The 14,057-nt window shown below is 46.7% G+C and overlaps 1 protein-coding gene across 5 annotated transcripts in view; it reads left to right on the top strand.

Moving 5' to 3' along the window:
* Positions 1-4,344: 4,344 nt before the first annotated feature.
* LOC119935737 (malate synthase, glyoxysomal-like) overlaps positions 4,345-14,057 on the top strand; it is a 40,064-nt gene continuing 30,351 nt past the window's right edge. For 3 of the 5 annotated variants that reach the window (XM_038755197.1, XM_038755196.1, XM_038755194.1), the window contains exons 1-2: positions 4,965-5,050; positions 13,227-13,355. In XM_038755197.1, the coding sequence (XP_038611125.1) occupies positions 13,227-13,355 (129 nt within the window). In that variant the 5' untranslated portion in view covers positions 4,965-5,050. Of the gene's footprint in view, positions 4,380-4,925; positions 5,051-8,232; positions 8,311-13,226; positions 13,356-14,057 lie in introns of those variants that run through there. The other 2 variants (XM_038755198.1, XM_038755195.1) reach the window with 2 other exon arrangements.

Below are 14,057 nucleotides of genomic sequence, written 5' to 3'. Positions count from 1 at the left end.
TTCCTCTCGCGAGAGGTTGAGGGAGGAGAGGCGAGAAAAAGCGGCTGGCCGTTTTTTCTCGCGAGAGGTTGAGGCAGGGGAGGAGAGACAGCGGCTTGGCGCCGGGGCGCGTGGCTAGAGGTTGAGGGAGTGGGTTGGGGGGGGAGGAGAGGTTGGGCTCCGGGGCGCGCGCCTGAGCGCTTCCTCTCGCGAGAGCTTCGGGGGGGAAGGAGAGAAAAAGCGGCTGGGCGCTTCCTCGTAAGAGGGTGAAGGAGAAGAGGAGAGAAAAACTGGCTGGGTACCGAGACGCGCGCCCGAGCGCTTCCTCTCGCGAGAGGTTGGGGGGAAGGAGGAAAAAGCGGCTGGGCGCTTCCTCTCGCGAGAGGTTGAGGGCGAGGAGGAGAGGAAAAAGCGGCTAGGCGCTTACTCTCGCGAGAGGTTGTGGGAGACGAGAGAAAAAGCAGGTTGGCGCCGGGGCGCGCGCCCGAGCGCTTCCTCTCGCGGGAGGTTGAGGCGGGGAGAGGAGAGAAAAAGCGGCTGGCGTCTTCTCGCGAGAGGTTGAAGAACGGGAGGAGAGGAAAAGCGCTTGGGTGCCGGAGCGCGTGCCCGAGCGGGATGGGGGCGCGCGGTAGTTTTAGTGGAAAGAGCCCGGGTTTCGGAGTCAGAGGTCCTGGGTTCAAGTTCCGCCTCTATTTTACTTGTCCGTATTTACTATTCTGGTTTTTTTTGTTAATGAGAAGCAGCGTGGCTCAGTGGAAAGAGCCTGGGCTTCGGAGTCTGAGGTCATGGGTTCAAATCCCGCCCCTGCCAATTGCCAGCTGTGTGCCTTTGGGCCAGTCATTTCACTTCTCTGGGCCTCAGTTCCTTCATCTGGAAAATGGGGATTAATGTGGGCCCCCGTGGGACAGTCTGATCACCTTGTAACCTCCCCAGCGCTTGACACGTAGGAAGCGCTTAATAAATGCCATTATTATTATTATTATTATCTGGCTTTACTTCTATTTATTATGACGACTTGACACCTGTCCACATGTTCTGTTTTGTTGTCTGTCTCCCTCTTCTAGACTGTGAGCCCGTTGTTGGGTAGTGGCCGTCTCTATATGTTGCCAACTTGCACTTCCCGAACGCTTAGTACAGTGCCCTGCACACAGTAAGCGCTCAATAAATACGATTGAATGAATGAATGAATGAATCATTATTTCCCTCTCGCGAGAGGTTGAGGGAGGGGCGGGGCGCCGAGGCGCGCGCCCGACGGCGGACGCAGAGCGGCGGCTGCGTGATGACGTCAGGGGGCGCGGAGGCGTCGATGGGTCACGTGGAGGGGGAGCGCGAGGGAGGGCGCTTCCGGTTGGCTGCCGCCCGGAGGGACACAAGGGGGCGCTGTGGAGCGGAGGCCTCAGCTGACCCCATGGCTCTCCTGGGTGAGCCAAATAGGGTTTTATTATTAATAATAATCACCATGGTATTTGTTAAAATTAACAATAAGGATGGCATTTGTTAAAAGTTTATCATCATCATCATCAATCGTATTGAGCGCTTACTATGTGCACAGCACTGTACTAAGCGCTTGGGAAGTACAAATTGGCAACACATAGAGACAGTCCCTACCCAAAATTCACCATCTTCCTTTATTAATATAGAGTTCTTTTAACTTTGTTTCCTGAGACCACCTGCGGTGGGCAACACGGGGGGCAAGGACTAAAGTGGGTTTGGGACTCTCGGGTTTGTCACACTGAGTAAAAAAAAGACAGAAGTTAGTGGGCAAAGCATCCTTCGTACCCCCCAGACCACCACTCTTCCCACCTTCAAAGGCATCCTAAAATCACAACTCTCCAAGAGGTCTTCTGCGACTAAACTCTTATTTCCCCCACTCCCATTTTTCTCCTGCATCATCCACGCACTTGGATCCGTACCCCGTAAGCCCTTGATATTTGCCCGTCCGGTACATCTCCTTAGACTCTGCCATTTCCCCCATCTTTAATTTATTTTAATATCCATCTCCCCCCTGCAGACTATAAATTTCTTCCAGGCAGGGATCACGTCTGCCGACACTATTGTCTGAACTCTCCCAAGCGCTTAGTTCAGTGCTCTGCACGCAGTAAGTGTGCAGTAAACATCACTGATTGATTTGACTATTTAAAACTAGCATCATCATCGTCATCATCAATCATATTTATTGAATAGGAATAGGACTGACGTATGCGCCTTCCTAAAATTGATCCCCAGATCGATCAATCAATCAATCGTATTTATTGAGCACTTACTGTGTGCAGAGCACTGGACTAAGCGCTTGGGAAGTACAAATTGGCAACATAGAGAGACAGTCCCTACCCAACAGTGGGCTCACAGTCTAAAAGGGGGAGACAGAGAACAAAACCAAACATACTAACAAAATAAAATAAATAGAATAGATATGTATCTGAGGATCACATAGCCGCCAACTTGGACTTCCCAAGCGCTTAGTCCAGTGCTCTGCACACAGTAAGCGCGCAATAAATACGATTGGATGAATGAATAATAATGGCATTTATTAAGCGCTTACTGTGTGCAAAGCACTGTTCTAAGCGCTGGGGAGGTTACTAGGGGATCAGGTTGTCCCACGGGGGGGCTCACAGTCTTCATCCCCATTTTACAGATGAGGGAACTGAGGCCCAGAGAGTTAAGTGACTTGACCAAAGTCCCACAGCTGACCATTGGCGGAGCTGGGATTTGATCCTGTGACCTCTGACTCATTCATTCATTCAATCGTATTTATTGAGCGCTTACTGTGTGCAGAGCACTGTACTAAGCGCTTGGGAAGGACAAATTAGCAACATATAAAGACTCCAAAGCCCGGGCTCTTTTCCACCGAGCCACGCTGCTTCTTTTATCACTGTTATCAGTACAGGCGACCCGTGGGGCTGCCGGGTTTTATTCCTTGTAATTATGGTTATGGTATAGGGTAGGTTTGCCCGTAAACCGGCAATTAGTTAGTTTCCATTCCAGCGGCAGCCCGGTGTGATAGGGGAGCACTACAGGTAAGTAAAAATACCTTTAAATCTCTCCCCGTCCCTTCCTTCCTTCATCCCATCCTCTGTTCCCCAAAACCTTGCTGCTTTCTCCCTGCACCCCAAGGTTCAAACTCCCCCCGCCACCCCTGTCCCTCCAGTCCTCCTATACCTCCGTGTGCCATTTTAAAAAAACATCATCATCATCAATCGCATTTATTGAGCACTTACTATGTGCAGAGCACTGTACTAAGCGCTTGGGAAGTCCAAATTGGCAACATATAGAGACGGTCCCTACCCAACGGTGATCAGTGGGCTAGCACTCCCTGACTGTTTGTAGCCCCATCTTCCTGACCAAAGTCCCCCCCGGGATTAGGTGATGGTGGCAGCGAGATTGGCGAGAACTGTGATGCCCTCTCTCCTCCCCTAGTTACCTTTTCCACCCCCGTCTCCATTTAAATAGTTTCAACCGGGATCAATCGATCGTATTTATTGAGATGGGGTGGGGAGGAGCATCCATGCTTGGTCGGCAGTAGTAGCCCCTGGTGTCTCTGGGCTTCATTTTTTAAAATGCCGGAATGAGGAATGAGTCTTTTAGACTGTGAGCCCACTGTTGGGTAGGGACTGTCTCTATACGTTGCCAATTTATACCTCCCAAGCGCTTAGTACAGTGCTCTGCACATAGTAAGCGCTCAATAAATACGATTGATGAGGAGGAGGAGGAGGACCGGGGGGACTCGGTTTGGGGTACAGAAGCTTGGAAAGAAAGTCACTGGGAACAGTGAAAGAAGGGATGGAGACTTGATTTATCTGCAGTGATTGGCTATAATAGGGTCAGGGCAGATAGTGCAAGGCTTTTTTCCAGGTTTCAGGTGCTGTGGATTTAGGAGGGATTGCCTGTAGTTAATTAGCATTCCAGCCGTTTAACGTTAACTGTTGCGAGTAAATGTACGCCAACAGTGGATTTTAAACAGTCAAAAATCATCCCCTCTGTAATACCAATCAATCCATCAATCAGTCGTATTTATTGAGCGCTTACTGTGTGCAGAGCACTGGACTAAGCGCTTGGGAAGTCCAAGTTGGCAACATAGAGAGACGGTCCCTACCCAACAGTGGGCTCACAGTCTAAAACAACAGTATGAACTGTCGTGTTCATTCTCACAGCTGAGGTCCCTTCCCGGGCCTTTCTCCTGAAGAGGTTTCAAAGCGGCGCTATAATGGAGTTTTCTCTGCTGGGTTTTCGTTTCAGGGCCAGTTTTCGGCGGAGCGGGCACCCTCAGAAGTTCAGTGGCCTCTCCCGGTCACGGTCGGGCCGTCCGCCTCCTAAAAACCCCCGGCTCCTCCTCAATCCCGCTTCTTAGGACTCCAGGCTCCCACTTTATCTCCACCACCCGCGGATTTGAAGTTTAATAGGTGACGTGCTGGGTTCATTTTGCCGGCACAAGTGGAAACCGCTGGTACCCACTTGTTGTTGAACTCGGAGATACAGGGTGACCCGTACGCCTAATCGTTCATTCATCCAATTGGGTTTATTAAGCTCCTCCTGTATGCAGAGTTCTGTATTGGGCATGTGGGAGAATATAATCAAAATTGAAAACACGGTCTCAGTTCTTAAGGATCTTACAAAGACTGTGAGCCCACTGTTGGGTAGGGACCGTCTCTGTATGTTGCCAACTTGGACTTCCCAAGCGCTTAGTCCAGTGCTCTGCACACAGTAAGCGCTCAATAAATACGATTGATGATGATAATGGGAGTGACAGGCGGGCACGAGGGGTATACATTCAGTAGGAGCAGGAGGAGAAATAGAGGTGCAAGTGCTGGAGTTTGGAAAAATGAAATAAGCAAGTAAGTTAATGGGGTATGTAAATGTTATGGGTGTCTGTTGAGATGGCTTCACTAAGACTGGGAGAAATTATACACCTATCCTCAATTTATTCTTGGTTTTTCCTTCTTTTGTAGGTTCCCATGTACCTGGTATGGTGCTCTACCCTCAATCCTCACCATGATAAGAGAAAAATATCAACTGCCGCCCCTTTGTCTTCAGCAGTGAGAGACCTACATCTTCCTCAGAAGTACCAACTAAGGTACTGTTTTAATGAATATTCTCACTCGGTGCTGGTAAAAGCACCAGAAATCTCCCTCCAGTTGCCAGCTTGTCCTTCCCAAGCGCTTAGTACAGTGCTCTGCACATAGTAAGTGCTCAATAAATGCGATTGAATGAATGAATGACTGAACAGTTGATCAGGGAGGAGGACATTTTTAACCTGTGGATGACAGGGCGGTACCGGGGCGATAAACGCAGCTATCCCCTTGCAAAAGGCTGTACGCTACGACTACCCATTAGGGACAGAAGCATTCATTCATTCAATCGTATTTATTGAGCGCTTACTGCGTGCAGAGCCCTGTACTAAGCGCTTGGAAAGTACAATTCGGCAACAGATAGAGACAATCCCTACCCAACGACGGGCTCACAGTCTAGAAGGGGGAGACGGACAACAAAACAAGTAGACAGGCATCAATAGCATCAAAATAGAGAAGTAGAATGATAGGTATATATGCATCGTTAATAAAATAAATAAAATAATATGTACAAATATACACAAGTGCTGTGGGGCGGGGAAGGGGGTAGAGCAGAGGGAGGGTGGAGCATTCATTCATTCAATCATATTTATTGAGCGCTTACTGCGTGCAGAGCACTGTACTAAGCACTTGGGAAGTCCAAGTTGGCGACATGTAGAGACGGTCCTTACCCAACAAGGGAATGAGTGGAAATGGAGAATAAAAGGGGGGCCCAGAAGTGAGGCCTGAGGGAATCCTACAGTTGAGGGTGGTAGGCAGCGGAGGAGCCTTCAAAAGAGACTGAGAAGGAGCAACCAGAGAGGTAGAAGAAGAACCAGGAGAGGATAGTGTCAGCGAAGCCAAGGTTAGATAACGTTTCCAGAAGAAGGGGGTGGGCCACAGTATCCAAAGCCGCTGAAAGGTGGAGGGGGAATAGGACGGAGCAGAGGCCTTTGGATTTGGCAAAGAGGTGTCATTGGTGACCTTAGAGAGGGTAGTTTCTGTGGAGTGGAGGGGATCAAGGAGGGAATTGTAGGGGAGGAAGTGGAGGCCGTAGGTGTAGACATCATAATCAGTAGCATTTGAGTACTCACTTTACAGCGCACTGTATCGAGCTTTTGGGAGAGGCTTTCCTGAAGAGGAACTGCTTTTGTGTAGGGCTTTGAAAATGGAAAGAGATTGAAGAGGGCGGGAGCAAGAGCTGGACAGTGAGAGCGATGAGGGCAAGGTACACTGAATGGTTTGGAGCAAAGAGGGTGCTCTGAATTGTTGTTGGAGAGGAGCGAGGCCGAGGGTGAGAGAGTTTTTGCTTGATATGGTGATGGACGGGCAGCCTGGGAGGTTTTCTTCAGCTGCTGATGGGTTTGGGTGCAGCTGTCCAGTTCCCACTTTGGAGCTAAGGGTGAGGCCGAGTCGGGTGAGGATTCTTATCGTTTCTGAATGGGCCTCTCTTATGGATTGGATATGATACAATGGATAGAGCACAAGCCTGGAAGACGGAAGGTCATGGGTTCTAATCCTGACACCCACACCTGTCTGCTGTGTGATCTTGGGCCCTAGTTACCTCATCTGTGGTTACCTTTTAGACTGTGAGCCCACTCCTTTTAGACTGTGAGCCCACTGTTGGGTAGGGACTGTCTCTATATGTTGCCAATTTGTACTTCCCAAGCGCTTAGTACAGTGCTCTGCACATAGTAAGCGCTCAATAAATACGATTGATGATGATGATGATCTGTAAAATGGGGATTGAGACCATGAGTCCCACGTGGGACAGGGGACTGTGTCCAACCCCATTTGCTTGTTTCCCTCCCAGCGCTTAGCACAGTGCCTGGCACATAGCAAGCGTTTAACAAATACCACAATTATTATTATTATTATGAGCTGCCACTGGCCACCTCTGGATAACGGCGCCTTTGACTTGACATAAGCCCCCTTCGAGTTAAGCCAGTGCTTTGCTGGTCTGTAGGAGAGGAGGTGACGCCCAACACGTTCTGCTATATTTTTTCCTATTGCTTTGGATCACTTCTAAAACTGCGTTCATTCTGTTACCCCTTGTAGAGGCAGCAGAAAAGCGAAATAAATTGAAGAACAGATTGCAGAATTGCGGGGTTATCAGGAAGTGAAAGTCCAAAGTTTTAGGCCGATATCGCGGTTTAAGCAAATACTGAAAGGTTAACCAGTCATTCAACCACATTTCCTCTGCAGAACTTCTTAAATCACTGCTGCGGGGGTTTTAAGGAGAACCTTTGAAAATTACTGTGAGTAGAACGTAGTTTTTTTATGTCCATTCTTTAGAAAATTCACATCAGTTGAAAGTAGTAACTGCTCTAGGGAAAAATAAGGCAGATAGGCTTAGCAGTAATAGTATTAAGCGTGTACTATGTGTAGAGCACTGTACTAAATGCTGGGAGAGGTTAAACAGGTGGGAATTAGACATGGTCACTGTCCCTTGGTGGCCTCATTATCCGACTTTTTTTTTTAATCTTCTTATCTCTAATTCTTGATTTTCTTTTCCATCCCAGTCCAAAAGTGGGCATTTTTGGTTATTTTTCTTTTGTCTGCAGCGTTTGCCTTTTGAAATTGGTATTTCATCATCATCAATCGTATTTATTGAGCGCTTACTGTGTGCAGAGCACTGTACTAAGCGCTTGGGAAGTACAAGTTGGCAACATATAGAGACAGTCCCTACCCAACAGTGTAACGAACCTGTATTCTTTATTTTAACCATGAGGTAGCTTTGTGACATATTAAAATTAAATTACTTTGACAATTCATCTAGTGCTTCTTATAGTAAATTTTAGTTGTATTTGAAATTTACCCATGGAACAGTGATAGAGCAAGCAATATCGAGAAATAGTATGGATCATTTACAGTGACTTTGTTGTGTGCACATATGAGAGAGGAGTGTTATATAGTTATAGTCCGTAAACACGTATTTTTGATATTCTTTTTCGGCAAGAGTAAAAGAATTCAGAGGTCAGTCTTTTTGCACATGGTTGTAGAATTCGATCAGCATTTCATGAACACTTCATGCTAATTGCCTTGAAGATATATTTAACTTGTCAGATGTTTAAAATAAAGAAAAATGGCTTTTCTTTGGAAAAAACAATCCATAAGCGGTTGGGTCCAATTGGCAGAGATCGTGACTGGGAAGAACAAATCTTGAGTTAGAGTTTAACTTTGTAATTGGCTCACTTTGCAACTCTAGGCAAGGCAGTTATTAGAATTGGGATTTGCCTTCTAAGAGAGGATTACTGCTGCTCTAAAGTTCAAAGGCATCTCAACAATGTGTTATACAAGTAATAAGTTACTAGTGACATTATAATAATTATGGTATTTATGTTATTTTGTGCCAAACATTGAGCTAAGCTCTGGGAATAGAGATAGGGTAATCAGGTCAGACCCAGGCCCTGACCCACATGAGGCTGACAGTCTAATTATGGGGGAGAACAGGAATCTATCTGCATTGTAAAATAAATTAAGATACAGACAGGCAGGTGCAAGTCATCACTACCCCTTCCCCACAGCACTTGTATATATGCATATATGTTTGTACATATTTATTACTCTATTTATTTTACTTGTACATATCTGTTCTATGTAATTTATTTTGTTAGTATGTTTGGTTTTGTTTTCTGTCTCCCCCTTCTAGACTGTGAGCCCACTGTTGGGTAGGGACTGTCTCTATGTGTTGCCAACTTGTACTTCCCAAGTGCTTAGTACAGTGCTCTGCACACAATAAGCGCTCAATAAATACGATTGATTGATTGATTGATTACTCTACATGACTCAAAAGTAAAATTCTGTTAAAGAGAAACTCATTCAAGGGAATAGTGCTGTCAATAGCATCTTCAGAGTGATTTCCCAGGTTTTCTTTCCCCCATCACGAAAATTTGCACGTGAATTGTTTATCCTATGTTCCACAATGTAGACTTTTGCCCGAGACCCTACGGCCCGTTGCTTCGAAAACAACGTTATTGAGAGAGGTGACCGTTCAGGCCGGGTTCATTGACCAGAGATTCCTCTGACCAGTTCTACCCAGGCCAAAGTGAGGGGAAAGTTGATTACCGTCCCAAAGGTGGTCGACTAACGAGCAATAATCCTGCACAATGTATTTCTCCCAATTTTTTTTGCAGGAGTTCAGTTTTTCTCTTTTTATAGCTTGCTTAGTCACAGCAGTACCTGGTAGTACGGAGTAGCATTGTGTTTAGAGGTGACAGAGTTTTTTTGTCTTGTTAATGTAGGGAGCCACAGCTCGTGATTTTCAGAATCTCATTTTAAGCTAGGAATAGAAAATGTACTGGCTCTGTGGCCCTGACCTTGGGAATCAACAGTTCAGGCTCTGAGTCTCAGAAAGTACTGGAGAGTTACAAGAAATCATGAGCTGCAAGGTCAGTCTATCAATTAATAATATTAATAGTGGGCCGAGCACTAATGCTAAGCAGTTGGGTGAGTAGAAGAAGACATGATCCGTGGCCACAGAGAGTTTACAGTCTACCAGGGGAGACACGTACAATACCTTCCAAATGGGAGGAAAGGCTCAAATAGTGTAGTGCCTAAAATTAAATGTAAAGAAGTACAGTGAAAGGTGTGAGTCCAGAGGTGCTAAGGTAGTGCCAGAGCTGATGTGACAGGGAAAATGCGACCCGGGGAGAAGATTAATAAATTGCTTAATTAATTAATTAAGCACTGGGGTGGATACAGGCTATCAGTACCAAGGTGTTGGCGGTTTGGACTGAGAAGGGAGGGTTGATCTGAGAAAAGTGGAGAAAAATCTGATAGGATTCAGTAACAGACCAGATGTGAGAATTGAAGGAGAGTGAGGAATCAAGGATAAAGCCATGTTTGCGGGCTTTGGAAAGCAGGAAGGATGGCAGTCTTGTCTACTAAGGTTGGGGAGAGGTTAATTTAGTTTTTAATTATGTTGAACGTGAGAGGTGCCGTCAGTACATCTGTATGGAAGTACCTTGCAGGAAAGAGAATCAATCAATCAATGAATCGTATTTATTGAGCGCTTACTGTGTGCAGAGCACTGTACTAAGAGCTTGGGAAGTACAAGTTGGCAACATACAGAGACAGTCCCTACCCAACAGTGGGCACAAGATTGCAGATAAGGGGAAAGGCCTAGCAAGATAAATTGGAAATCATTCTCTTAGAAGTAGTAGGGGAAGCAGTTGGAGCAGATCCATCAATCAATCGACGTTTATTGAGCGTTTACTATGTGCAGAGCGCTGTACTAAGCGCTTTGGAGAGTTGGTAGATGTGTTCCGTGCCCACAAGGAGCTTGTAGTCTCTAGGGGAAGACAGACATTAAAATGAATTGGAGATATGTACATAAAAGGGTTGTGGGTTTGAGTGCAGGGTGAATATCAATCAATCAATCGTATTTATTGAGCGCTTACTGTGTGCAGAGCACTGTGAAGTGCTTAAAGGGTACAGATGTAAAAGGAGGAGTCGGGAAAATGAAGGCTTTGATGGTGGGGAGAATGGCAGTCTGTCTTATATGAAGGGGGACTGTGAGCCCACTGGTGGGTAGGGACTGTCTCTGTATGTTGCCAACTTGTACTTCCCAAGCGCTTAGTACAGTGCTCTGCACACAGTAAGCGCTCAATAAATACGATTGATGATGATGGGGAAGGAGTTCCACGCCAGAGGGAGGACTTGGGCTGGGGTCGGCAGTGAGATAAACGAGATTGAGGTACTGTGAATACGTTGGCATTAGGGGACCAAAGGGAGCGTCCTGTATTGTAGTAGGAAATTAGCGAGGTAAGGGAGGAGGGGGAGAGTTGTTTGAACGTTTTAAAGCAGAAGGGCTCTATGAGGGAGGGAGTATAGAGTGAAAAGAGGATGGGACCGAGGGTAGGGCCTTGAGGGACCCCCAAAGTTAAGGGATGAAAAGCAGAAGAGGAATCAATGAATCATTTAATCAATCCCCCTCGCCATCCCCCCTGCCTTACCTCCTTCCCCTCCCCACAGCCCCTGTATATATGTTTGTACAGATTTATTACTCCATTTATTTTACTTGTACATATTTACTATTCTATTTTATTTTGTTAATATGTTTTGCTTTGTTGTCCGTCTCCCCCTTCTAGACTGTGAGCCCGCTGTCGGGTAGGGACCGTCTCTAGATGTTGCCAACTTGGACTTCCCAAGCGCTTAGTCCAGTGCTCTGCACCCAGTAAGGGCTCAATAAATATGATTGAATCATCATCATCATCAATCGTATTTATTGAGCGCTTACTATGTGCAGAGCACTGTACTAAGCGCTTGGGAAGTACAAATTGGCAACATATAGAGACGGTCCCTACCCAACATTGGGCTCACAGTCTAAAAGGGGGAGAATGAATGAATGAATGAACCCGAGAGAGTAGTCAGAATAAAGAGGAAAACCAGGAATGAACTGTGTCCGTGAAGCTGTGATTAGCTAGCATTACTGGGGGAGGAGGGAGTGATCCACATTAATTTTTTTTTTAATAATAATGATGGTATTTGTTAAGCGCTTTCTATGTGCAAAGCACTGTTCTAAGCACCGGGGAGGCTACAAGGTGATCAGGTTGTCCCACGGGGGGCTCACAGTTTTAATCCGCGTTTTACAGATGAGGTAACTGAGGCACAGAGAAGTGAAGGAGGCCTTCCCAGACTGAGCCCCTTCCTTCCTCTCCCCCTCGTCCCCCTCTCCATCCCCCCATCTTACCTCCCTCCCTTCCCCACAGCACATGTATATATGTTTGTACATATTTTTTTACTCTATTTAATTTATTTGTGCATATCTATTCTATTTATTTTATTTTGTTAGTATGTTTGGTCTCTGTCTCCCCCTTTTAGACTGTGAGCCCACTGTTGGGTAGGGACTGTCTCTATATGTTGCCAATTTGTACTTCCCAAGCGCTTAGTACAGTGCTCTGCACATAGTAAGCGCTCAATAAATACGATTGATGATGATGATGATGAAGTGACTTGCCCAAAGTCACACAGCTGACAGTTGAGGGAGGCGGGATTTGAACCCACGACCTCGGACTCCAAAGCCCGGGCTCTTTCCACTGAGCCACGCTGCTGCTCACGCCACTGATGCCCGGTTTAATGTCTGTCTGAAGTTCCTTGTGGGCGTGGATTGTGACTCCCAACTCCATTCATTCACTCAATCAGTTGTATTTATTGAGCGCTTACTGTGTGCAGAGCACTGTACTAAGCGCTTGGGAACGACAAGTCGGCAACATATAGAGACGGTCCCTACCCAACAGTGGGCTCACGGTCTGACGTGTGCTTAGTACAGCGCTCTGCACACCACACTCAGTAAATAACCACTCACTGATTGATTAATAACCGATTGGTTATTAATTAACAAGTGGCTGAGGGGTCAAGGGGTCAAGGAGGAGGCCGTGGAGTTGTACTAAATGTCAGGATCAATAACAGGGGTTCCCGACACGGAGCTTTCAATCAAAATGTGTGGACTAAGGATGAAGATCTGCGGGCAAAGTGTCCCAAGCGAACTCAGCTCCTTGACTTTTAAACGAAATGGGGATTCACGCGTTGGGTGAGCCCGCTGTTAGGTAGGGACTGTCTCTATGTGCTGCTGACTTGTCCTTCCCAAGCGCTTAGTGCTCTGCACACAGTAAGCGCTCAATAAATACGATTGATTGATTGATTGATGGCACTCCTGGTGACTTACTCCGGCGCCTGCCCGCTGGAGCAGCCCCTCGCTTTTATAAAGCGCATCACAATCAGTAGCATTTATTGCACACTTGCAATGTGCAGAACACTGTACTAATTAATAGCTTGGGAAAATTCAAAAAGATAGACGACCCCATCCCTGCCTTCAAGTCACTTACGGTCTAGCGGGAGAGACAGACACTTAAATAAATTATATACGCCTGGACAACAGAGACAACTGGAAATTGCATCTTCTAGACTGTGAGACCGTTGTTGGGTAGGGACCGTCTCTATATGTTACCAACTTGTACTTCCCAAGCGCTCAGTCCAGTGCTCTGCACATAGTAAGCGCTCAATAAATGCGATTGAATGAATGAATAAAGTGAAATCCAGCTTTTCCGTTCCCATCTTTGGCTTGACTAGCGGGTGCGTCCTTTGGCTTTGGGCTTGTTCTCATGGTGCCTTTTGGCCCTGGATGATGATGATGGTAATAATAATAATAATAATAATAATGGCATTTATTAAGCGCCTGGATGCTTTTGTCCATTTCAGATGGCGGCCGCTGTGGACCTGGGGCTTCCTCCTCGTGGTTTGGAGCGTGAGCATCGCACCCTCTTCACCCGAGAGGCCGTTCACTTCTTGGCGGACCTCACCTCTGCTTTTGACCTGGAGGTGGATAAGGTTAAGTGCCGGATTTTCGTCTTCAGGTGTCTTGGATTTATTGGGGTTTGAAGCTGTGAATAGGAGCCAATCTATCGGTAGTGTTTATTAAATGCTTATTCTGTACAGAGCACCAGCGCTGAGAAGCAGCGTGGCTCAGTGGAAAGAGCGCGGGCTTTGGAGTTTTAATAATAATAATAATAATAATGGCATTTATTAAGCGCTTACTATGTGCAAAGCACTGTTCTAATCACTGGGGGAGGTAACAAGGTGATCAGGTTGTCCCACGGGGGGCTCGCAGTCTTAATCCCCATTCTACAGATGAGGTGACTGAGGCCCAGAGAAGTGAACTGACTTGCCCAAAGTCACACAGCTGACAATTGGCGGAGCCGGGATTCGAACCCCTGACCTCTGACTCCAAAGCCCGGGCTCTTTCCACTGAGCCACGCCGCTTCTCTGTTTTAGACTGCGAGCCCACTGTTGGGTAGGGACTGTCTCTATATGTTGCCAACTTGGACTTCCCAAGCGCTTAGTCCAGTGCTCTGCACACAGTAAGCGCTCAATAAATACGATTGATTGATTTGGAGTCAGAGGTCCTGGGTTCAAATGCCGGCTCCGCCGATTGTCAGCTGTGTGACTTTGGGCGAGTCACTTCACTTCTCTGGGCCTCAGTGACCTCATCTGTAAAATGGGGATTAAGACTGTGAGCCCCACGTGGGACAA

This window comes from Tachyglossus aculeatus, chromosome 12 (genome assembly GCF_015852505.1).
Source record: "Tachyglossus aculeatus isolate mTacAcu1 chromosome 12, mTacAcu1.pri, whole genome shotgun sequence".
NCBI classification, from domain to species: Eukaryota; Metazoa; Chordata; class Mammalia; order Monotremata; family Tachyglossidae; genus Tachyglossus; species Tachyglossus aculeatus.
The sequence above is the reverse complement of the archived record's forward strand: the minus strand, read 5'-3'. Positions and strand labels throughout refer to the sequence as shown.